Raw genomic sequence first — 27,232 nt, 5'->3', positions numbered from 1 at the left:
AACAATGTCACTGAAGAAAGAGAAATTAGGGAATCCATTCCATTTACAATAGCACGAAAATTGTATGTTATCTTGGAATTAACTTAACCAGATACATAAAGGATCTATATTCTAGAAACTACAAATCACTGTTGAAAGACATTGAAGAAGACACAAAAAGATGGAAAAATAGTCCATGCTCATGGATCAGAAGAATTCACATAGTTAAAATGTCCATGCTACCCAGAGCAATCTACACTTTCAATGCTATCCCAATCAAAATACCGAGGACATTTTTCAAAGAACTGGAACAAAAGCCCTTAGATTTTTGTGGGACCAGAAAAGGCCCCGAATCGCCAGGAACTGTTGAAAAGGAAAAACAAAGCTGGGGGCATCAAAATGCCGGATTCCGAGCTGTACTACAAAGCTGTGATCACAAAGACAGCATGGTAATGGCACAAAAACAGACATATAGACCAATGGAATAGAATAGAGAACCCAGAAATGGATCCTAGGCTCTTTGGGTAACTAATCTTTGATAAAGCAGGAAAACACATCCGGTGGAAAAGAGACAGTCTCTTCAATAAATGGTGCTGGGAGAATTGGACAGCTACATGCAAAAGAATGACACTTGACCACTCTCTCACACCATACACAAAGATAAACTCCAAATGGATGAAAGACCTCGATGTGAGACAGAATCCATCAAAGTCCTAGAGGAGAACATAGGCAGCAACCTCTACGACATCGGCCAAAGCAACTTTTTCATGACACATCTCCAAAGGCAAGAGAAACAAAAGATGAAATGAACTTGTGGGACTTCATCAAGATAAAAATCTTCTGCACAGCCAAGGAAACAGTCACAAAAACTAAGAGGCAGTCCACGGAATGGGAGAAGATATTTGCAAATGACACTACAGATAAAGGACTGGTATCGAAGATCTACAAAGAACTTCTCAAACTCAACACGCAAGAAACAAATAAACAAATCACAAAATGGGCAGAAGATATGAATAGACACTTTTCCAATGAAGACATATAAATGGCTAACAGACACATGAAAAAATGTTCAAATTCAAATCAAAACCACAGTGTGATACCACCTTACGCCAGATAGAATGGCAAAAATAGACAAAGCAAGAAACAATTTTTGGAGAGGATGTCGAGAAACGCGATCCCTCCTACGTTGTGGGTGGGAATGCAAGTTGGTAGAGCCACTCTGGAAAACAGTGTGGAGGTCACTTAAAAGGTTAAAAATTGAGCTACCCTATGATCCAGCCATTGCACTACTGGGTGTTTACCCCAAAGATACAGACGTAGTGAAGAGAAGGGCCATATGCACCCCAATATTCATAGCAGCATAGTCCATAATACCTAAATCGTGGAAGAAGCCCAGATGCCCTTCAACACATGACTGGATTAAGAAGATGTGGTCCATCATACAATGGAAAATTACTCAGCTATCAAAAAGAACGATTTCTCAACATTTGCTGCAACGTGGATGGGAGTGGAGGAGATAATGCTAAGTGAAATACATCAACCAGAGAAAGACAATTATCATATGGTTTCACTCATCTATGGAAAATAAGAAGTAGGATGATCGTTAGGAGAAGAAATGGAAGAAGAATGGTGGGGGGCAATCAGAAGGGGGAATGAAGCATGAGAGACTATGGACTCTGGGAAACCACCTGAGGGCTTCGGAGGGGGGAATGGGATAGGCTGGTGATGGGTATTAAGGAGGGCATGTATTGCATGGTGCACTGGGTGGTATACGTAAGTAATGAATCATGGAACTTTACCTCAAAATCTAGGGATGTACTGTATTTTGACTAACATAATAAAAAAAATATTTAAAAGAAGGCCAAGAAGAAGTTGAAATAGAGTTTATTACTCATGGGTGTAGGAGGAAGTACACAGCATGCCTCCAGGGGCCACACAGGAAGGTCCCCGCAAAATGCAGACAGAAAGTGAAGCAGGGTCTAGGGCACATGCTTTCATTAGGGTCTGTAGGTAATGTGTTTTAGGATTCTTATGCTAAGACCAGATTGGTTAATTCAAATAAAAAAGAGTGGTGTTCATATAAACTTCATTTGGTCCTATAGAAGGGCCACACAAGAGGAAGGCTCTGGGAAGCAAGGGAAACTGTTTATTACAAGGGTCATTTGGGGAAGTCCTATCAGGAACTTACTTGTGAAGCTATAGGCTGTAATCTAGGGTCTGTACCAATGGGAGGGAGTAGTGTTAGTTTGAGGTCCTGGTTTCATCGATTTCTCCTATTGTTTTAGTTTCCATTTATTTCTGCTCTAGTCTTTAGTATTTCCTTCCTTCCACTGGTTTCAGGTTTTATTTGTTCTTTTTCTAGATCCTTTAGGTGGAAGGTTAGGTTGAGATTTTTCTTCCTTCTTGAGGTAGGCCTGTATTGTTATAACCTTCCCTCTTAGAACAGCTTTTGCTGCATCTCAAAGATTTGGGCTATTCTGTTTTCATTTTCATTTGTCTCCATGTATTTTTTTATTTCCTCTTTAATTTTTTGGTTGACCCATTCGTTGTTTAGTAGTATGTTATTTAACCTTCATTTATTTGTGCTCTTTCCAGATTTTTTCTTGTGGTTGACTTCTAGTTTCATAGTGGTGTGGCCAGAAAAGATGCATGGTATGACTTCAATGTTTTTTAAATTTGTTGAGACTTGTTTTGTGGCCTAATATGTGATCTGTTAGGGAGAATGTTCCTTGTGTACTTGAAAAGAATGTGTATTCTGCTGTCTAAGGATGGAATGTTCTGAATATATCTGTAGATCCATCTGGTCCAATGTGTCTTTCAAAACACTGTTTCCTTGTTGATTTTTCTGTTTGAATGATCTATCCGTTGATCTAAAGTCCCCTACTGTTTACATTGCAACTCATTTGTGTCCCAAAGGTTTGTTTCCTGCTTGCTCAACAAGTATAGATTAGCTCTAGCCCTGGCACCCCACCAAATTGTGGAGCTGAAACCACACCTTCTATGATGAAATCTGAACCCCAGACTTAGAGATGGGGCCCATCTTCAAAGTTTACCCTCTCCTTCAGTCTTTGGGTACCCTTCAGAGTTCTTCTATCCTTTACTATAGCTTCATTTTTCTTTATATTCCATCTTGGTCAAGAACTGGAAGTAAAACATATCCTTAACAGCCACATTAAATATTTACACTAACAGTAATTAATGTATTGGGAATTATTTCTATATTCTTTTTTTAAAAAAGATTTTTATTTATTTATTTGACAGAGATAGCCAGCGAGAGAGGGAACACAAGTAGGGGGAGTGGGAGAGGAAGAAGCAGGCCCCCAGTGGAGGAGCCCAATGTGGGACTTGATCCCAGAATGCCGGGATCACGTCCTGAGCTGAAGGCAGATGCCCAACAACTGCACTACCCAGGCACTCCTATTTCTTTCTTTCTTGTTTTTAATGATTTTTTATTATATTATGTTAGTCACCATGCAGTACATCCCCGGTTTCCGATGTAAGGCTCGATGATTCATTAGTTGCGTATAACACCCAGTGCAGGCACCCCTATTTCTATATTCTTATGGAAAATTTTTAAAAGACTTCTTTATTTGAGAGAGAGCAGGGGGAGGGGCAAAGGGAAAGGGACAGAGAGAATCTCAAGCAGACTCTGCTGAGAGTGGAGCTCAACATGGGGCTCAATCTCACAACCCTGAGATCATTACCTGAGCCGAAATCAAGAGTTGGATGCTTAACTGACTGAGCCACCCAGGGGGCCCTACACTTACGGAAATTTTTGAGCAAATGAGAGGGAAATTATGTGTCACTTCTTATAATGTTGCACATAGTCACAGGGCCACAATTGGCAAGGGAGAATGGGAAATTTGGTACCTAGCAGGGGAGCCAAGTACCCAGGAAAAAACGAAAATTCTGGCAGTCTGCCAAAATTACGGTGTATCACTAAAAGAATATATAGGCGTAACAATATGCCACCATAAAAATGAGGTAATTTCATGTAGGAGAGGATCTCTGGGACAGAATACATTTTTTCAAAAGGGCCCACCAAAATGTATCCTACCCCATATGCTCTACTTACAACATGACACTCTCCTATCAAGATGTAGCTACTTAAACAGAATGGCAGAATTGAGATTATGTAACTTCCCAGGCTAGGTATGGAAAATCTTTATGGCATATTGCATTTTCCAAACAGGCCACAATATATCCACCCTACAAGCTCTTAAAATGTTACACTTCTTTCATGGAGCTGTAACTGCCTTAACCAATGGAGTATGACACAAGTGAGGTTATGTGATTTCTGAGGCTAGATCATAAAAATTACATGAACTGTTACCTTATTGTTTAGGGCATACTCTTGGAACCCAAGACACCATGCTAAGCAGCCGCGTAGAGATATCATATGTAGGTATTCTGGCTGACCACCTATTTAAGGTCCAGCCGACAGCCAGAATCAACTGCCAGACATGCGAGCGCGTGAATATTCAGATGATCCCTGCCTTCAGCTATCAAGCTTTCAAGCCACCCCATCTCAGGCTATGTCAATCAGAGATGAGCTGTTGCTGCCAAGCCCTGTCTAAATTTTTATAGCTAAATAAATTATTATTGTATCTTAAGCCAAGTTTGGAGTGGTTGTTATGCAGCAATAGCAACTGGAATGATTGCCAAAATATGTACGTGAAAAAGCAAGGCAGGTTTTTAAGACATACAATTTATATAATTTTAAAAAGCAAATGAAAAAAGAGAAACTACATTCTAGCTCTCTCTATATGTGTATCTCTTTCAATCTCTTTCAATCTCTGCCTCTATAGCTAGAAATACAGAGTTTCATATTTATCCTTGGAAAAGTTACATAAATGGGTCATTTCCTAATGGATTTGTTCCAAAGCCTGGGAATTGTTTGGGGGATTTGAGTCATATGCTGTTGCAAGCTAGGACTGGGTTTCATTAACAGTAGTACATTTCCCTCAAAAACTCAATAGGCTTTCAAAGCATTTGCAGATTTAATTACAATGTCAAAGATCTTGTGTGAATATAGTTTTAAGCCTGACGTCTTTTGCTTACTGGCCCCTTTCTGCTTTCATTTTTTTATCCCTTTAATATTGCCAGGCAATCATATTGCATATTAAATATCTCACTTCAGTGACTATGTCAGATCTCTTTTCTTTTGGACCCCAAACTTCTCATCCCCCATATTTTCAGCTAACCATGTTTAACACTCATGGAATCACTGAAGGAATCAACACTTCCCAAAACTTCTCCCACTCCAAATACTTACTTCCCACCACCCCATATTCTGCCATACTATCGCCAGGTATAAACTTTCCACGATATTATCCAAAATGATCCCTTCATCGGCTAAATTTTATCCCCTCTCACTAACATAAGGTCGTTGCTCCAGTAATTCTCCTTCTTTGTTATGAATTATTCCCCCATCCGATTATTCCAACCAGCATACAGAATTGCTATTACTTTTCCCATCCTGGAGACACTCCCATTCCTGTTGTCACACTAATTATTAACAAGTTTGTTTCAGTTTGCAGCAAAACACCTGTAAGCTGTTATGTCTACATTCACTGTCTCCAATTTCTATTTTTCAACATGTTAATTCAACCACTCCAAAACAAACAAAAATACCCCAACTCTTCTCAAGATCAACAATAACATGGAAAAGTTCAAGTCAATTCTCAAGTCTAGTATTAAATAATCTGCTAATGGTAGCTACAGTCATTGGTCGTCCTTCCCTTGACTTACTTTTATTTAGCTTCTGTAATGCCACACTATCTTGTTTTACCTTCCATCTCATTGGTCCTTCTTAGCATCCTTTGCTAGTCTGTCTTTTTATCCTTGATCTCTTAATGTTATAAGGCACTGTGAATCAGTCTTTCTGTTCTTCTTTTCTCTATCTAGACCCAGGTCTTTAATGCTCTTATTCTGCCTCATGGTTTTATGTAAGTATAGGCGATACCTACCAAATTAATATAATCTCTAGAAAAATATAAGCTAAAACATCCAAGTGCCTAATCAATATTATCATTTTGTCTAAAAGATATTTCAAACTCAGTATGTTCAAAATTGAACTCCCAATCTTCCCTAACAAACCTGATGGAACTGCAGCTTTCCCCATCTTAGCTGATGGGAATACCATCTTTACAGTTGTTTGAGACCAAAACCCGTGAGTCAAAGTCACCCCAGACCCTCCTCTCTCTCACCTGACATCTCACCCTTAAACAAATCTTGCTTGCTCACATTTACCCTATATCTAGAGTCCAACCAGTATTCACCATTATTACCACCAAGGTGTGAGCCAACATCATCTTTCACCTGAATTAGGAGGCCATAGCCTCTTGCCCACTTAGGTTTGTTTGTTTGTTTGTTCATTTTAACAACACAATAGCAGCTTGTCAAATCACATCCTCTGCTCAAAACACTTCAATGGCTACCATTTCCATCAGAAAAAAATACAAAATGCTTATAATGACTTACAAGATGTGGCCCTGTTATCTCTCCATCCTCCTCTATTAATCACCCCCTTGCACAGACCTCTACAATAGCTTCTTTGACGTTCCTCAAGTATACCAGCATCATCCCATTGTGGGGCCTTTGTTCTAGCTTTTTCCTGTCTGCAGTGCTTTTCCCTTAGATAACCACTGACTTACTCCTTCACATCTTCAAATCTTGACTCGAAACTTTCCTTACCTATGGTCCATTTCATAAACTTTCATATTCTTCTTAGCTACTTTTGAACAACCATTCCTCCATAACACTAATGTTCTAACATACTCTACAATTTTTCTATTATTTTTGTATCTCCTCCTGCTAGAGTTGCTCACTGATATATCCTAAACACCTAAAAACAGTGGCTGGGATATAGCAATATATGAATTTACTATCAGCCAGGACTGAATGCCTGTAAGGAGAGATAGCATCCCTTAACAAAGCAGTATCGCTTTCAATCTCCACTAGTAGCCTCTACAGTTAACTCTATACCACATTTTTCTTTCACGGGACATTACCAAAAGCAACAAGAAACACCTAACATACATTCTGAATCACTCCTACCATTTCTACTAACATTAAAGCCTTAACTGGTGAAGGATCTGCCTTGTAAGATAGACTGGAAGGGAATCAGACCAAATGTCAGGCTATAAAAGCAAAAATCTTTAGTTTTCTAGCCTGAAGTGGGTTAATTCTCATTCATGATGGCATAAAGTCAATGCCATATTTGAGATTTCTTTGACCCATAGCAATCCACTCTGGGTACAAAATTTTATAACGTTAATACATTTTAGTGTCAATAACAGAATCACAACATCAACAAATGTTTATTTTAATTTTATATAAAAAATACAGGAGGCAGGCACACCAGAATTGGTACAACTGTTCCATAAAATCAGTACAGGTGTAGACTCATTCTGTATTTCTGCTCCATCATCCTTAGTACCCAGATAACCATTCTCAAATTCTCCATAAAATCATCAGAACTGTAAATTAAATGTCCACATTATAGGCAGGGAAACAAAGAAATGCAGAGAGAGAAAAGGTATTCTTAAATGTCCTACATATACAAATACCACTTTCATCTTGTTGACCTGCAAGAGGGGCTGAGATGATTTTTCCGCCAAGAATTCTAATGGAAAAATGGATATTGGGTAGGGAAGTAGCAGTCTCTGACAGACTCTCATCATGTTTCACTGCAAAAGAGTAATGTCAGTTTATTTTAGTTTCATTCAAAAGCTGTACATTCAAGTTTCTAGAAATCTCCTAATAGGAAATTTTATTTTGGTTATCCATTGTTTTTCATTTCTAAATAATATTCTTGAATTGTGGTAAAAAAATGATAGGAAAAATGAGTTTTTGCACCTTGCTACAATTCACTTCACCTCTCTTCAACAATCCACTGATTAAATCTACAAAATTTTGTGGGTTTTCTTTTTTTCCCAAACAGTATGAACTTCCTCTTCTGGCATATGGGATGAGATGTGAACGAAAGCTTTCTCATATTCATCACAGCATACAGTTTCCCCCAACTCAGTCAGGGTCAACGGTTAATGAAAGACTCCTAAGTGTCCTCTTCTCATGCAAATTCTCTGAAATCATACTAGTAATAATGATAGCTAATACTTGTGATATGCTATGTTCAAGGCACTGCTCTAAGAGCTTTACATGAAATGTCTCACATAATACTTCCAAGAATCTTACCAAAGAAGTTATTTTTCTTGGGCGTATCTTATAAATGATTAAACCGAAGCAGAGGTTAATTATGATAAATGTCACGAAGGAAAGTAGCTGGTAGAGTCAAGATAATGTTGAAAAAGACATATTCTACAGCTAAAGGCCTCAATATATTTATTATATTAACAGAATTATTTTATTATAATATGCTGAAGTTTAATGGGTTTTCTGTAATGATAGGTTTTTCTACATAGATTACACATTAACAGTATCTTTCTCCCATTCGAATTCACTGATGCTGAACTTTATGAGGTAAATATGCTCCCATATTCACATTTTAGGAATTCTTTGATGTTAATGGATTAGTGATCAGAGAAGGCTCTCTATCTTAATCACAAAGAGTCAGATAATTCATATATAGACTTGTGAGTTATGACTGAAGTCTATCCCACATTCCTTATATTCAAAGGATTTCTCACTGATATGAATTCTCTGATGTTGAGTTAGTTGTGAACCACGAGTAAAGGCCTTCCCACATTCCTTACATTGATAGGGTTTCTCACCAGTATGAACTCTCTGATGTCGAGAAAGATGTGAGCTCTGAGTAAATGCTTTTCTGCATTCTTTGCATTCATAGGGCTTCTCACCAGTATGAATTCTCTGATGTAATGTAAGTTGAGAGCCATGACTAAAGGCCTTCCCACATTCCTTGCATTCATAAGGCTTTTCTCCAGTGTGAATTCGCTGATGTTGAGTAAGTTGTGAACCACGAATAAAGGCCTTCCCACATTCCTTACACTGATACGGTTTCTCACCTGTATGAATTCTCTGATGCTGTATAAGTAGTAAGCCACGGGCAAAAGCCTTCCCACATTCATTACATACATAGGGTTTCTCACCTGTATGAAGTCTCTGATGTTGAGAAAGATGTGAACTCTGAGTAAAGGCCATTCTACATTCTTTACATTCATATGGTTTCTCACCAGTATGAATTCTCTGATGTTGAGTAAGCTGTGAGCCCCGAATAAAAGACTTCCCACATTCCTTGCATTCATAGGGTTTCTCACCGGTGTGAATCCTCTCATGCTGAGTAAGTTCTGAGCCACGACTAAAAGTCTTTCCACATTCTTTACATTCATAGGGTTTTTCACCAGTATGAATCCTTTGATGTCGAGTAAGCAGTGAGCCACGATTAAAAGCCTTTCCACATTCCTTACATTGATATGGTTTCTCACCAGTATGAATTCTCTGGTGTTGAGTAAGTTGTGAGCCATGACTAAAGGTCTTTCCACATTCCTTACATTCATAGGGCTTCTCATTGGTATGAATTCTCTGGTGTTGAGTAAGTTGTGAGCCACGGATAAAGGCTTTCCCACATTCTTCACATTTATAGGGCTTTTCACCAGTATGAATCCTCTGATGTTGCATAAGCAATGAGCCACGAATAAAGGCCTTTCCACATTCCTTACATTCATATGGCTTTTCCCCATTGTGAATTTTCTGATGTTGAGAAAGCTGTGAGCCACAAATAAAAGCTTTCCCACATTCCTTACATTCATAAGGTTTTTCACCGGTGTGAATTCTCTTATGCAGAATAAGTTGTGAGAGCTGAGTAAAGACCTTTCTACATTCTTTACATTCATAGAGTTTTTCACCAGTATGAAGTCTCTGGTGCAGAGTAAGTTGTGAGTTCTGAGTAAAGGCCTTCCCACATTCTTTACATTCATAAGGTTTCTCACCAGTATGGACTTTTTGATGTCGGGTGAGTTGTGAGCTACGAATAAAGGCTTTCCCACACTCTTCACATTTATATGGTTTTTCACCAGTATGAATTCTATGATGTAAAATAAGTTGTGAGCTCTGAGTAAAGGCCTTCCCACATTCCTTACATGCATAGGGTTTCTCACCAGTATGAAGTCTCTGATGAAGAATGAGCTGTGAATCACGACTAAAGGCCTTCCCACATTGCTTACATTCATAGGGTTTTTCACCAGTATGAATACTATGATGTTGAGTTAGGTGTGAGGCTCGTCTAAAAGCCTTCCCGCATTCCTTACATTTATAGGGTTTCTCAGTAGAATGACATCTGGGATGTTGAGATAAGTAAGTATGCTGATTGAAAATGGACATTTTTTCATATATGATCATCCCTTGCCTGAAATACTCCTCCTGATTTTCTTGTTGCTTTTCCAATGTGCCTCTGACTTCCAAATAATCTCTGGAACTGGACTCCTTGAGATCACTGTTTTCAAGCCTGGCACTCATTTCCCATTGGGATAATTCTGTTTCGTAAGTGTCTTTTTTGGGAGATAAGTCCTTATTTGCACTCCTTGAAGGCAAGTCTGAAAGATAAGAGAACATCAAAAATTCCTGTTGTTATTTCAGGAGAACCCATAGTAGAAAAGACTATATATGATAATATATATATAGATGGTAACCAATTTATGATGGTTCAACTTAAAATTTTTTGAATTTATGATAGTACAAAAGCAACATACGTTCAGTAGAAACTGTAATTCAAATTTTGAATTTTGATAACTTCCTGAGCTAGCAATATGCAGTACAATACTCTCATTACAATACTCACAGTAAATTATAGCTCCCAGACAGCCACATGATGAGGGTAAACAACGGATATACTTACAACCATTCTGTACTCACACAATCATTCTGTTTTTCAGTTTCAATATAGTATTAAAAAAAATTACATGAGGTATTCAATACTTTATCATAAAATATGCTTTATATTAGATAATTTTGCTGAACTATAGACTATTGTAGGTGTTATGAGCATGTTTAAGGTAGGACAGGCTAAGCTATGATGTTTGGTAGATGTATTAAACTTACAAAATTTTCAACTTACAGTGGGATTATTGGGACAGGAGTTGTAAGTTGAGGATCTGGTATAGGTAACTAATACCCACAAGAAATAACTGGCTTACATCAGTGCTTTTCAGATATTATTTACTATGACCCATACTAATACCTACTTACCTTTCACATCACAACCTGACCCATACAGTTTCATTAAACAATATCTACCCTGTTTTATTTTTTCTATGCTATTCTAGTCTCCTCTAACACACAGACACACACTGTACACACACACACACACACACACACACACACACACACACACACGTGCAGATAGTCAAAACCCACTAAACTGATCTCATGCTGCATGCAGTAATATGTTGCTGCCTAGGGTTTCAAAAAATATTATCACAGAATTATCTTACATACTAACATGTAAAAAGAGCACCAGAGATCAGAGTATAATGAAAATCTACTGAGAAAGTAGAAGAGAAAACATTTTAATGGTTCTCAAACTGATGGGGATAAAATCACTGATTTTGGTAAAGTTAAAGATGCTCAGATACCACACCAGACTAACTGAATCTGAATCTAGTGGATCAGAAAAAGAGCATGGAGATCTCTAGTTTTAATACTTTCTACAAACTGATTCTGATTCAGATCATGATTTGCAACCTCTGCCTAAAACTTTTAAAAGCTTCCAAATTGAACCTAGAATAAAATCCAAATGCATCCCATGACTTTGACAAAGCACTCCATTGTACAGTCCCAACTTATCTGATTTCTCTCCATGAGTCTTCTCAGTTTTGCTCATTATTTGCCAAACATACCAGACTCCTTTTAGCCCTGAAAAAAACTAGAGGGCCAATTTCAACTCATAACTAACTAGAGCCTATTTGATGTCTTTGGACTACTGTGCATGAGAAACTGACTTTTTATCATTCTTCAGGTCTTAATTTAAATGCCAGTTCATATATTGTAAATATCCATTTTTGCTAACAGAAGACTAGGTAATTTAAAACAACCTTCCCAATGAGAGCAATTACACAAACTGGACAAGATATTATGGGGATCCAACTGGAGGTGTTAGAGAATTGCTATTGTAATAAAGAGATGGTGGGCTGGAAGTTGAAAAACATGAACATTTAAAGAAATAAGCTCATCATTTTAGACTACTTGTCCACTTAGGTCCTACAGTTCAGTAAAAGACAAGTGAGACGTGGAAAAACTAAGTGGTGTACTGGACCATTTCTTAAGGTTTGGGCAATAACCAGAGAACAGGGCCCACTATAAAGTCATACTTAGAATTGGGAACACTGAAGGCTACAAAAATAAGGGATAAGGGAAAAACAGTAGACCAGTCTGGGCAGGGTCTGAAGTCTGAACCATCTTTGAATCAACTCAACCAAGAAATCTGGACTGAAGTTATTTAAGATTGTTTGCCACAAAACATATTAAAATCTTCACCGAAGATTCACCCAAGGTTTCAAATTACTTTCGTAACTTTTCTTGACAATGTTTAGCACTCAATAAAAAATAACCAGGTGAATGAGGATACATAGCCAACTTAACTGAAAAACAGGAGAATAAAGAAAAAGAATAAAGAAAACAGAAACTGGTCTATGGCTCAAATCACACATCCACCACAAAAGTAATGATATAACATTTCTACCATTCCTAAGTACTCTCGTGCTGTCCCTTTGTAGTAAATCTCTCCTAACCTTAAGCGCAGATGCCTGGACATTACTGATCTGTGGCTTTCCCAACACCTCCTTACAAATGGAAACAAAAGTACATCCATACTAAATCTAAGATTAAAAAGGAAAAAGTAATCATACTTCTCCAATTGCCTTGCCTCTTTCATACTGCTTCCTAGGTACTAGCCAGGGACATCTTCATTAGTTCTCTCCGTCCTTTTCAACCAAGATACCAACTTGCCTGTCCCATGTGTTCTCATACTTAGTCTTCTATCCAAGGCAAATACCAAAATAGTATCTCTATAATTTCTTGGGCATTCATACAGGTCAAAGACATGATGAAAAGTTTCTGTAAACTTACAGAATACTAAGGATTTTGGAGAGGAAAAAAAAGCAATTATTGAATATAAGGAAAGGAATTTGAAGTGATAAATTTCCAGGAATTCTACTGAAAAACACTATGCTATATGGAAATAAGATCCAGAAAAAGAACACCAAAAAATTTCATATGTTGCTAATAGAAATGTAAAACAGCAAAACCATGCTGAAAGAGTTTGGTTGTTTTGTATAAGGCTAAATGTACACTTAGCACATGATCCAGCATTAATACTTGTATGTACTTACACCTATGCCCAGACAAACATCTGTACACCAAGGATTATAACAGCTTTCTTCACAATTACCAAAAATTCAGAAACTAAAGATGTATTCATACTGGTAAAGAAGAAGTTAAACTGTATTTGCAGATGACATACTATACATAAAAATCCTGAAGACTCCATTAAAAAACTACTAGAAGTAATAAATGAATTCAATAAAGTTGAAGGCTAAAAAAATTTATATCTAGAAGTCAGTAGTATTTCTATACAGTAATAATAAAGTAGAAAAAGAGAAATTAAGAAAACAATCCCATTTACAATGTATGAAAAGAATAAAATACCTAGGAATAAACTTAACCAAACAGGCAAAAGACCTGCACTCTGAAAACTATAAAACATTGATGAAAGAAATTCAAGATGACATAAACAAATGCAAAAATATTGCATGTTCATAGATTGGAAGAAAAAAAATGTTGTTAAATGTCCATACTATCCAGAGCAAGCTACAGATTTAATGCAATCCCTATCAAAATACAAACAAAAATTTCATAGAACTAGAACAGATAATCCTAAAATTTGTATTATATCACAAAATACCCCAAATAGCCAAATCAACCTTGAGAAAGAAAAATACAGCTAGAGGTATCACAATTCCAGATTTCTACATACACTATGAAGCTGTAGTAATCAAAAGAGTAAGGTACTGGCACAGATGCATATATCAATAAAACAGAATAAAGACACCAGAAATAAACCTACACCTATATAGCCAATTTATCTATGACAAAGAATGTAAGAATATACAACAGGGAAAAGACAGTCTCTTCATCAAATGGTGCTGGGAAAATTGGACAGCTATATACAAAAAAATGAAACTGGATGGCCTTTTTACACCATTCACAAAAACAAACTCTAAATGGATTAAAGGGCTAAATGTGAGATCTGAATCCATAAAAATCCTAGAAGAAAACACAGGCAGTAATTTCTCTGACATTGTCCATAGCAATATTTTTTTTTTAGATATATGCCCTAAGGCAAGGGAAACAAAAAGCAAAACTAAACTATTGGGACTACATCAAGATAGCCTTTGCATAGCAAAGGAAACCATAAACAAAACAAAAAGGCAACCTACTGAATAGGAGAAGATATTTGCAAATAATATACCCAATAAGGGGTTAATAATCCAAAATACATAAAGAACTTATACAACTCTGAACCAAAAAGCAATCCGATTAAAATATGGGCAGAGGACCTGAGCAGACATTTTTCCAATGAAGACATACAAATGTCCAACAGACACATGAAAAGACGCCCAACATCACTTGTCATCAAGAAAATGCAAACCAAAACCACAATGAGCTATCATCATTTTGCACCTGTTAGGAGGCTAAAAACAAAAAGATAAGAAATACCAAGTGTTGGTAAGGAGGTCTCCACATCCTTAAACACTGTTGATGGGTATGTAAATTGGTGCAACCACTGCGGAAAACAATATGGAGGCTCCTCAAAAAAATAAAAATAAAGAGTGGGGGAAGATGGCAGCAGAGTAGGAGGACTCTTGGCTCACCTTGTTCTATGAATACAACTAGATAACTATCAAATCATCTTAAGTACCCCAGAAATCAATCTGAAGATGTGTACTCCACATTTAAAAGTAGAGAAGAGGACACATCAAAGAAGATAGGAAGTCTGGAGATGCAACTTGGGAGAGGAATGGATCATGTCCGCTCTGGTGGGGAAGGAGTTGCAGACATGGAAAAGGGCAAGACACAGATTAGTACACAGGGACTACATGGGGAAAATGAAGCATAGCAAATTGGCTTGGAAAATGAGAGGGCCCGAATTTCAAGAGTTCATGCAACCAGTGGGGATTAATGCCTAGAGTTTAAAAGGTCAGCATGTGTGGCTCTGGGAGAGCTTGGAAGACACTGGGGCTGCTCTTGGAGAAAAGGCACGGCAAATAGCCCACAGACATACAGTGTGGAAATAGCAATCTGAAGAGCACCTGGGGCACACATGGGGAGGTTAGTTCAAAGGCAGCAATCACAGAGAGAGACCCCTCTAGGAACAAAGGAACTAGCAGGTGCCAATCCCCTCCCCCATCCCTCAGCATAAACACAGAGCCATCTGTGGAAACCAGCACAGTGACAACACTTGCTACTCAACTTGCTCACAAGCCCCAGCTCTGCCAAGCTACAGTAGAACCACCCTTCCCAGTTAACACTTGCCTCGGTCTCCCTTTGTAAGTTCCTACCCCAGAAGACTGGATCAAATCCCTGCCAACATTGTGTCTCCTGACCCGGGAGTTTTGTGAGACTTCAGTTCCAGTGGCGGTGGTGACAGGTCTCATTTCACAAGTAGACCAGAGCACACCTAGTTAAAATGCACCCCATCGAGGCCAGGGACCAAATGCTGTTCACAACAGGCAAACAGAGCCTTTGCAGATGACTAGCCTGAAGGATAAAGCAGCCAAGACATGACAGCAGAACACAGACAGCGCACATTGGAGAAACTTCCTAAAGCACCAGGCCCTGGGGAACAGGGACACTGCACTGCAGAACAAAACAGAAACTCTTCTTCATAAGGCCACTACCCTCAAGAAAAGGAGACGGAGCTGACTTTCTTAACATAGAGAAACAGGCATAGAGTACTTAGACAAAATTAGAAGACAGGAGAATTTGTACTAAAGGAAGGAACAGGACAAGGCCAGAGAGCTAAGCAAAACAGATAAGTAACATGTCTGATGGAGAATTTAAAGTACTGATCATAAGGATACTCACTGGACTTGAGAAAAGAGTGGAAGACATCAGTGAGACCATTGACAGAGATAAGGAGTACCACAACAGGAAGGGCCAAAAATGAAATGAGAAACACATTTGGTGGAATGAACAGAAGGCTGGATAAAGCAGAGGAGCAAATTAATGACCTAGAAGAGAGACTAATGAAAAGTAATCAAGCTGAACAAAAGAGGAAAAAAGAATTACACAAAATGAGAAGAGACTTGGGGAACTCAGTGACTCCATCAAATGTAATAACATTCTCATTATAGGAATCTGAGAAGAGAGAGAAAAAGGGGCAGAGAATTTACTGAAGAAATTAGTTGAAAACCTCCCTAATGTGAGGAAGGAAAGGTACATCCAGAGCCAAAAGGCACAGAGAAACCCCAACAAAATCAACAAAAGGAGATCCACAATGAGACATACTGTAATTAAAAAGGCAAAATAGTGATAAAGAAAAAAAAAACAGTAAAAGCAGCAAGACAAAAGAAAGTTACATACAAAGGAAACACCATAAGGCTAGGTCCAGATTTTCAGCAGAAATTTTCTAAGCCAGAAAGGAGTGGCATGATATATTCAAAGTGCTGAATTGCGAGAAACCTCCAGCCACGAATACTTTATCCAGCAAGTTTTTTATTCAGAATAGAAGGAGAGGGGTGCCTGGGTGGCTCAGTTGGTTAAGCATCTGCCTTAGGCTTGGGTCATGATCCTAGGGTCCTGGGATCAAGCCCCGCATTGGGCTTCCTGCCCAGTGGGGAGCCTACTTCTCCCTCTCCCTCTGCCTGTCACTTTCCCTGGTTGTGTGTGTTCTCTCTGTCAAATAAATAAATAAAATCTTAAAAGAGAGAGAATAGAAGGAGAGATAGAGTTTCCCAGATAAAAACTAAAGGAGTTTGTGACCACTAAAACAGCCCTTCAAGAAATATTAAGGGAAAGTAAAGACCAAAAATGACATTATTAAGGTAGACAACACAAAAGCAGTAAAAATGAGTATTTCTGTAAAAATTCAGTCAAGGAAGTCACAGAATTAAAGGATATAAAATATGGCACTAGGTACCTAAAATGTGGGGAGGAGAGGAGCAAAGAGTGAATTCAAATTTAAAAGACCATCAACCTAATATAGACTGTGACATGCAGATGTTATAGACAAACCTAATGATACCCAGACACCAAAAATCAGTAATAAATATGGAAACAATAAAGAGAAAGAAATCCAAATATATCACTAAAGAAAACCAGCAAACCACAAAAAAGCAAAAAACGAGAAAGGATCAGAGAAAATCTTCAGAAACAACCACAAGACAAGTAATAAAATGGCAATAAATACATATCTATCAAAAATCACTTTGAATGTAAATGGACTATACATTCCAATAAAAAGACAGAGGGTGACAGAATGGATAAAAAACAAAACCCATCTATATGCTGCCTACAAGATACTTATTTTAGACCTAAACACACCTGTAGTTTTAAAGTGAGTGGATGGAGAAACATTTATCATACAAATGGATGCCAAAAGAAAGCTGGAGTAGCAATACTTCTATCAGGCAAAATAGACTTTAAAGCAAAGACTGTAACAAGAGAAAAAGAAAGGGACTATATAATAATAGAGGGGACAATAAGAAGGCATAACAATTTTAAATATTCATATACAAACACAGGAGCACCCAAATACATTAAACAATAATTAATAATAAACATAAAGGAAAGAATCAGTAATAATACACTAATAGTAAGGGACGTTAACACACCACTTACAGCAATGGACGGATCATCTATTTTTAAGATTTTTTATTTATTTATTTGACAGAGATAGACAGCCAGCGAGAGAGGGAACACAAGCAGGGGGAGTGGGAGAGGAAGAAGCAGGCTCATAGCGGAGGAGCCCGATGTGGGGCTCGATCCCGTAACACCGGGATCACGCCCTGAGCCAAAGGCAGACGCTTAACGACTGTGCCACCCAGGCACCCCTGGACGGATCATCTAAACAGAAAATGAACAAGAAAAATTACACAATGGACCAGATAGATTTAACAGATATATTCAGAACACTCCATTCTAAAATACCAGAATACATTCTTTTCAAGTGCACATGGAACATTCTCCAGAACAGATCTCATATTAGGCTACAAAACAACTCTCAACATATTTAAAAATATCAAAGTCACACCATACATCTTTGCTTACTACAACACCATGAAACTAGAAGTCAACCGCAACTGGGGCACCTTTTTGGCTCAGTTGGTTGAGCGTCCGACTCTTGGTTTCAGCTCAGGTCATGATTTCAAGGTCGTGAGGACAAGTCCTGAGTAGGGCTCCGCACTCAGTGCAGAGTATGCTTGAGATTCTTTCCACCTACCTTTCCCTTCCCCTCTGCTGCTCGCCCGACTCATACTCTAAATAAATAAATAAAATCTTAAAAAGAAGCAGCAGCAGCAGAAGTAGTAGTAGTAGTCATCATCATCATCATCATCAACCACAAAACAAAATTTGGGAAGACTGCAAATACATGGAGGTTAAATAACAATGAAATGGGCGACCAGGAAATAGAAGCAATAAAAAAGTACACTGAAACAAATGAAAATGAAAACACAAAGGTTTGAAATTTTTGGGATACCATAAAACCAGTTCTAAGAGGGAAGTTTATAGCAATACAGGCCTACATCAAAAATGAAAAAACTGGGGTGCCTGGGTGGCTCAGTCAGTTAAGCAGCTGCCTTCGGCTCAGGTCATGATCCCAGAGTCCTGGGATCGAGCCCTGCATTGGGCTCCCTGCTCAGCGGGGAGCCTGCTTCTTTCTCTCCCACTCCCTCTGCTTGTGCTCACTCTCTTTCTCTGTCAAATAAAATTTTTAAAAATGAAGAAAATTCTCAAACAAGCTAGACTTACACCTAAAGGAGCTAGAAAAAAACACAAATCCTGAAACCAGCAGAAGGAAGGAAATAATAAAGATTAAATCAGAAATAAATGATAAGAAACCAAAAATTAATAAACCAGGAGCTGGTTCTTGGAAAACAGAAAAAAAAAAAAAATTGGCCAGACTTATAAAAAGAGAGAGATAACCCAAAGAAATACAATCACAAATGAGAGATGAGAAATAACAACACCATGGAAATACAAACAATTATAAGAGAATATTATGAAAAACTATGTGTCAACAAATTGGACAACCTAGAAGAAATGGATAAATTCCTACAAACATACAAATTAACATATAAATTACCAAACATATAAGCTATCAAAACTGAAACAGGAAGCAACAGAAAATTAGCCTGACTACCAGCAATAAAACAAAATCAGTAACCAAAAAATCCAAAAAAAACACAAGTCCAGGACCAAATGGCTTCACAAGTGACTTCTAACAAACACTAAAAGAAGAGGTAAAAACTATTCTTCACAAACTATTCCAAAAATCAGAAGAGAACGGAAAACTTCCAAATTCATTCTATGAGGCCTGATACTAAAACCAGATAAAAACGGGGCGCCTGGGTGGCACAGCGGTTAAGCGTCTGCCTTCGGCTCAGGGCGTGATCCCGGCGTTCTGGGATCGAGCCCCACATCAGGCTCTTCCGCTATGAGCCTGCTTCTTCCTCTCCCACTCCCCCTGCTTGTGTTCCCTCTCTCGCTGGCTGTCTCTATCTCTGTCGAATAAATAAATAAAATCTTTAAAAAAAAAAAAAAACCAGATAAAAACACCACACAAGAAAAGAGAACTACAAGTCAATATCTCTGATGAACATAGATGCAAAAACCCTCAAGAAAATACTAGCAAACTAAATCCAGCAATACAGTAAAAAATACCATTCACCACAACCATGTGGGATTTATTTCTGGGTTGCCAGGGTGGTTCAATTTTGCAAGTCAATTAACATGATACATCACACCAAGAGGAGAAAGCATAAGAACCATATGATCATTTCAGTAGATGCAGAAAAAGCATTTGACAAGTACAACATCCATTCATGATCAAAGCCCTCCACAATGCAGGTTCCCTTTACAGGGAACATACATCAACTTAATAAAGGCCATACATGAAAAACCTACAGCTAACATCATCCTCAATGGGGAAAAACTAAGATCCTTTCCCCTAAAGTCAGGAACAAGACAAGGATAGCCACTCTCACCACTTTTATTCAACATAGTACTAAAAGTCTTAGCCACAGTAATCAGACAACAAAAAGAAACAAGTGGCATCCAAATCAGTATGGAAGAAGTAAAACTTTCACTATTTGTAGATGACATGATACTAAATATAGAAAACCCAAAGACTTCACAAAAAAACTGATAGAACTGATAAACCAATGCAGTAACAATCCAGGATACAAAATGAATCTACAGAAATCTGTTGCATTTCATACACCATTAATGAAGCAGCAAAAAGAGAACTTAAGAAAACAATCCCATTTACAACTGCACCAAAAATAAGATACCTAGGAATAAACCTAAGCAAAGAGGCCAAATGCCTATACTCTGAAAACTATAAAATACTGATGAAAGAAATTGAAGATGACACAAAACATTCCATACTCATGGATTGGAAGAACAAATATTGTTAAAATGTCTATACTACCCAGGGGCGCCTGGGTGGCGCAGTCGTTAGGCGTCTGCCTTCGGCTCAGGGCATGATCCCAGCGTTCCGGGATCGAGTCCCACATCGGGCTCCTCCGCTGGGAGCCTGCTTCTTCCTCTCCCACTCCCCCTGCTGTGTTCCTTCTCTCACTGGCTGTCTCTCTGTCAAATAAATAAATAAAATCTTTAAAAAAAATGTCTATACTACCCAAAGCAATCTATACTTTTAATGTATTTCTGTCAAAATACTAACAGCATTTTTCACAGAACTAGAGCAAATAATCCCAAAATTTATATGGAATCACAAAAGACCCCAAATACCCAGAGCAACCTTGAAAAAGAAAAGCAAAGCTGAAGGCATCACAATTCCAGACTTCAAGTTATATTATAAAGCTATAGCAATCAAAACAGGATGTAATAATCAAAACAAACACATAGATCAATAGAAGAGAACAGAAAATCCACGAATAGGGGCGCCTGGTGGCTCAGTCGTTAAGGGTCTGCCTTCGGCTTGGGGCGTGATCCCAGAGTCTTGGGATCGAGCCCCACATCGGGCTCCCTGCTCCACTGGGAGCCTGCTTCTTCCTCTCCCACTACCCCTGCTTATGTTAACTCTCTCGCTGGCTGTCTCTCTCTCTGTCAAATAAATAAATAAATAAATAAATAAATAAATAAATAAATAAATCCTTAAAAAAAAAAAGAAAATCCATAAATAAACCCACAGTTACATGGCCAATCAATCTCTGACAGAGCAGGAGAGAATATCTAATAGGAAAAAGTCTCTTCAACAAATAGTGTTGGGAAAACTGGACAGCAACATGCAAAAGAATGAAACCAGACCACTTTTTTTTTTTTAAAGATTTTATTTATTTATTTGACAGAGACAGAGACAGCCAGTGAGAGAGGGAACACAAGCAGGGGGAGTGGGAGAGGAAGAGCAGGCTCCCAGCAAAGGAGCCTGATGTGGGGCTCAATCCCATAACACCGGGATCACGCCCTGAGCCGAAGGCAGGCGCTTAACCGCTGTGCCACCCAGGTGCCCCTGTGCCACCCAGGCGCCCCCAGACCACTTTCATAAACCACACACAAAAATAAATTCAAATGTATTAAAAATCTAAATGTGAGGGGCGCCTGGGTGGCACAGCGGTTAAGCGTCTGCCTTCGGCTCAGGGCGTGATCCCGGCGTTATGGGATCGAGCCCCACATCAGGCTCCTCCGCTATGAGCCTGCTTCTTCCTCTCCCACTCCCCCTGCTTGTGTTCCCTCTCGCTGGCTGTCTCTATCTCTGTCGAATAAATAAATTAAAAAACTTAAAAAAAAAATCTAAATGTGAGACCTGAAACCATAAAAATCCTAGGAAAGAGCACAGGCAGTATTATCTCTGACATTGGCCACAGCAACTTTTTTCTATATGGGTCCCCCATGGCAAGAGAAACAAAAACAAAAATAAACCACTGGGACCTCGTCAAAATAAAAGCTTCTGCACAGCAAAGGAATCAATCAACAAAACTAAAAGGAATGGGAGAAGATATCTGCAAATGACATATCCAATAAAAGGTTAGCATCCAAAATATATAAAGAACTTATACACTTCAACAGCCAAAAACAAATAATCCAAGTAAAAAATAATGGGCAGAAGAAATGAATGAACATTTCTCTAAAAACATACAGATGGCCAACAGACACAGGAAAAAAAAGGGCTCATTATCACTTATCGTCAGGAAAATGCAAACCAAAACTACGGTATCACCTCACATTTGTTGGAATGGCTAAAATCAACAACACAAGAAACAACAGGTGTTGGTGAGGATGAGAAGAAAAAGAACTGCCATGCACTACTGGTGGGAATGCAAACTGGTGCAGCCACTGTGGACAACAGTATGGAGGTTCCTCAAAAAATTAAAAACAGACCTTATGATCCAGCAATCACACTCCTGGGTGTTTACCCAAAGAATGCAGAAACAGTAATTTGAAGGGATACATGCACCTCAATGTTTATAGTAGCATTGTTTATAATAGCCAAGATATGGAAGCAGCCTATATATCCATCGATAAGTGAATGAATAAAGAAGAGGTGATATATATGTGTGTATATGTATACACACACACACACACACACACACAGAGAATGGAATATTATTCAACCACAAAAAATAATTAAATCTTGCCTTTTGCAATGACATGGATGGAGCTAGAGTATAATGCTAAGTGAAATAAGTACTGTATGATTTCATTCTTAAAGAAACAAAACAAATGAGCAAAGGGGAACAAAAGGGAGAAAGAGACAAACCAAGAAATAGGCTCTTAACTATAGAAAACTGACGGCTACCAAAGGAGAAGCTGCTGGGGTTACTGGGTGAAACAGGTGATGCAGATTAAGGAGTGCACTTATTTTGATGAGGACCAGTTGATTAAAACAAAAACTTTAAAAATAATTAAAATAGAAATATCACATGATCCAATAATTCCAAAGGAAATGAGAACAGTAATTTGAAAAGATATATGCACCCCTATGTTTATTTCAGCACTACTTACCAAGATATGAAGGCAACCTAGTGCCCATCAACAAATGAATGGGTAAGGAAGATTATATATATATATATACATATATATATATATATATATATATATATATATATATATGTATATATATATATAAAATGGAATATCATGCAGTCATACAAACGATGAGACTGTGGCATTTGCAATAACCTCAATGGAACTAGGGATTATTACGCTAAGTGAAATAAGTCAGAGTGAGAAAGCCAAATAATGTATGATTTCAGTGAGTGAAATCTAAAAAAAATAAACAAAAAGCATAATCAGACATATATAGTGCGAGAACATACTGATGGCTGACAGAGGTGAGGGAAGTGGAGAGTTGGGCAAAGTAGGTGAAGAGGAGTGGAAGATACGAGTAAGTCATGTGACTAAAAAGCACAACATAAGGAATAAAGCTAATGATACTGTAATAATGATGCATCAGGACAAATGGTAACTCCACTTGTGAACACAGCATAATATATAAAGTTGTCATATTACTATGTTGTACACCTGAAACTGATGCAACGCAGAATGTCAATATATACAAATTAAAAAAAACTGGAAACCCACATGTCCCTCAAAAGTGAATAAACAAACTTTGCCATTTCCCCACAACGGAACACAACTCAGGAATAAATAGAAAGTACTGATACATGGAATAGTATGGATAAATCTCAAATATATTTTACTAAATGAAAAAAGCCAGACCAGAAAGGCTATGTATTTTTATTCAACTTATATAATATTCTGGAAAAGGGAAAATTGCAAAAGGCATAGAAAAGAGGTCACTGGTTGTCATAAGGGACAATATGAGGAAAAAATTTTAAGGTTTTATTTATTTATTTATTTATTTATTTATTTATTTATTTATTTATTTATGTATGTGTTTGTTTTAGAGAGCACGAGCAGAGGGAGGAGCAGAGGGAAAAGGAGAGGCAGAGAATCTCAACCTGACTCTGCACTGAGCACAGAGCCCCACGCAGGGCTTGATCTCATGACCCTGAGATCATGACCTGAGCTTCCAGCTCAGGTTTTTGGTTTTGCCAAGAGCTGGACGCTTAATTGAGCCACCCAGGTGTCCCCAGGATGAGGAAATTTGAGGGTATAATGGGACTGTTCTATATTATGACTATGACAGCAAATGGTGCATCAGATTTCCTGAAGAACACCAATAAATATTGAATAAAACAACCTTCCAAAAGAATGTCAAGCTTAAAAGAGAGTAGATCCAGAGTCCACAATAAGGGAGCATGGAAAATTCTTTTGAGTTTTGTTATAAAAAGTAATAGAGAAATGGAACCATATCAAGAGGAAAATATGTGTGTTAAGAGATTTTTTTTCTGTTTGTTTATCCATTTAAGATGGGAGAAATTACATTTGTGTGGACGAAAATGATTATAACAAATACAGACAAGTTGATGTTTCAAGAGAATAACAGAGAACATTGCTCCAACAATGTCCCTAAAAAGATGAGAAAGAAGTGAGTGGCATTTAGTACAAAAGTGGAGGTACTGGCCTTTAAAGTTTATCTATCATAATAGGAAAAGAGGCCCAATGACTATACAGTAGGAAGACAGATGAGGCAGAAGCTTGTAGAAGTTTCTCCTATGATTACTTCCGTTACCTTAGTGAAATCAGCTCAAGGCAATCATCTTAGAGTCAGGCAAGAGAAATTAGAAGTCATGTTTATGCAAGTGACAACTTAGCCCTGAAGTAAAATAAAAATTCATAGACATAGAAAAAGGAACTAATAAATCCCAAATCATAGTAGAGAACTGTGATATTTTAAAATAATAAGAAATAACATATTTGGTCTTTGTTCCTGATTTCTGGCACAAAGCTGCTAAAACTCTTGGAATTCCCTGAGTGATAAAGGTAAATGGAGGATAGGGAGTTAAGATGGCGGATGAGTAGGGGGTCCCCTTTTTCAGCTGGTCCCCTGAGTTGAGCTGGATAGGTACCAGACCATCCTGAAAATCCACAGAATCAGACTGAGACGGAGGAAGATACATCTGGATCTCTACAAATGAACATCTCCAGCACTGAGTATTGAGGTACGAAGCAGGGAGCCGTGAATCCGTGGATAGATATCGGAAGATAAATGGAAGGGGGAGGGAGCCGCTGTGCTTGGGCGCTGGGAAGCAGAAGCCACCTGCACTGGGGAGGGGGCCGGATTTGCGGACGGGCACCCGCGAGAAAGCAGACTGAGACTGTGAGCCTGGGAATGCTCCCACGTCCAAACTGAAAACCAGAGCTCTGGAGTACTCACTAGAATCTGACTGAGACTGGGAGCTCGGGAGTGCACACGGACCACACTGAAACAGAGTTCAGGAGTGCGCGGGGCGGGGGGGGGGGGGCGGATGGTGGCTGGCAGTGTTAGAAACACAAAGGACAGAGAAGTGCCAGCCCTGGAAGTGAGGGCTGGGATGCCAGCTGTGGGGTGCACAACCCGGGACGCTGCAGGGTTTTTAGCAGCACCAACAGAAACAGAGTTAGAGAGGACAGAAGAGCTCAGTGGAGAGCGGACTGCTATCTCTCTGTTCTGAGACAGAGGCTAGGATTCAGCCACTGCTGCTCTGACTCTCAGAAGAGCCACAGAAAACCGCCAGGCAAAGCCGCCAGAGAACAAAACCCAGAAATACCAGCTCACATTGTGCCAATCCCCATCCACCCTTTACAGGGGACAGGGAGACTCTACCCAAACAGGGTTGCCTGAATATCAGTGCGTAGGCCCTTCCACGAGAAGGAGGCTGAAAAATCAAGTAGCCCACGTCCCTAAGGTCCCTATAAAACAAGAGCACACTGCCTGGGTCCTGATCAATAATTTGGGCTCTGGGCAACCCTGCAACCTCTCCTCATCAGAATGACGAGGAGGAGAAATCCCCCACAACAAAGAAAAGACAATGAGTCTGTGGTCTCTGCCACAGAACTGTTGGATATGGATATAACCAAATTATCAGAAATGGAGTTCAGAGTAACAATGGTCAAGATGATGTGCAGACTTGAAAAAAGTATTAACGAAATGTTAATGAGAATATAGAATCTCTAAGGGCGGAAATGAAAGCGAATCTGGCAGAAATTAAAAATGTTATGACTCATATGTAGTCAAAACTAGATGCTCTGACGGCCAGGGTAAATAAGGCAGAAGAACGGATTAGTGAATTGGAGGATGGGATGGTAGAAGAGAAAGCTAAAACAGAAACTTGGGTCAAAAAAATCCAATCTCAAGAATGTAGGTCACCGGAGATTACTGACTCAATGAAACATTCCAATGTCAGAATCATCGGCATCCCCGAGGGGGTGGAGAAAGAGGTCTAGAAGAGATATTTGAACAAATTGTAGATGAAAACTTCCCTAATCTAGCAAAAGAAACAAACATTCATGTCCAAGAGGCAAAGAGGACCCCTCCCAAATTCAACCACGACAAACCTACACCACGTCACCTCATAGTGCATTTCATATATATTAGATCCACGGATACAGTACTAAAAGTGGCCAGGGCGAAGAAATTTCTCACATACAAAGGCAAAAATATTAGGATTATGTCAGGCCTATCACCACAGACCTGGAATGAGGGAAAGGGTTGCGGGGGGGGGGGGCATTTTTAAAGCTCTTTCAGAGAAAAACAAGCAGCCAATGATCCTTTATCCAGCAAGGCTGTCATTCAGAATTGATGGAGAGATAAGGACCTTCCAAAATCACCGGACACTGACCAATTTTGTAACCACAAAACCAGCATTAGGGAGATATTAAGGGGGGTTCTACAAAAGAAAAAAGGCCCCAAGAGTGATACAGAACAGAAAGTTACAATCTATAGAAACAAAGACTTTACATGACATCATTAAAATCACATCTCTCAATAATCACTCTCAATGTGAATGGCCTAAATTCTCCCATAACGCCACAGGGTTGCAGATTGCATAAAAAGGCATGACCCATCTATTTGCTGTCTACAAGAGCCTCATCTTGAACCTCAAGATATATCCAGACTATTGAAAACCATTTTTCATGCCAATAGACCTCAAAAGAAAGCTGGGGTAGCAATTTTTGTATCAGACAGAGTGGATTTTAAACTAAAGAC

General features: G+C 38.7%; 1 protein-coding gene across 3 annotated transcripts in view; it reads right to left on the bottom strand.

Annotated features, from left to right (window-relative positions):
• Positions 1 to 7,290: 7,290 nt before the first annotated feature.
• The window catches only part of LOC123797372 (uncharacterized), a 57,231-nt gene continuing 37,289 nt past the window's right edge, over positions 7,291 to 27,232 (bottom strand). For all 3 annotated transcript variants that reach the window (XM_045805217.2, XM_045805218.2, XM_087871069.1), the window contains one exon: positions 7,291 to 10,493. In XM_045805217.2, the coding sequence (XP_045661173.1) occupies positions 8,563 to 10,493 (1,931 nt within the window). In that variant the 3' untranslated portion in view covers positions 7,291 to 8,562. The remainder of the gene's footprint in view (positions 10,494 to 27,232) is intronic.

The sequence above is a fragment of the Ursus americanus genome, chromosome 21, assembly GCF_024610735.1.
Source record: "Ursus americanus isolate L20-20 chromosome 21, mUrsAme1.1.p, whole genome shotgun sequence".
NCBI classification, from domain to species: Eukaryota; Metazoa; Chordata; class Mammalia; order Carnivora; family Ursidae; genus Ursus; species Ursus americanus.
The sequence above is the reverse complement of the archived record's forward strand: the minus strand, read 5'-3'. Positions and strand labels throughout refer to the sequence as shown.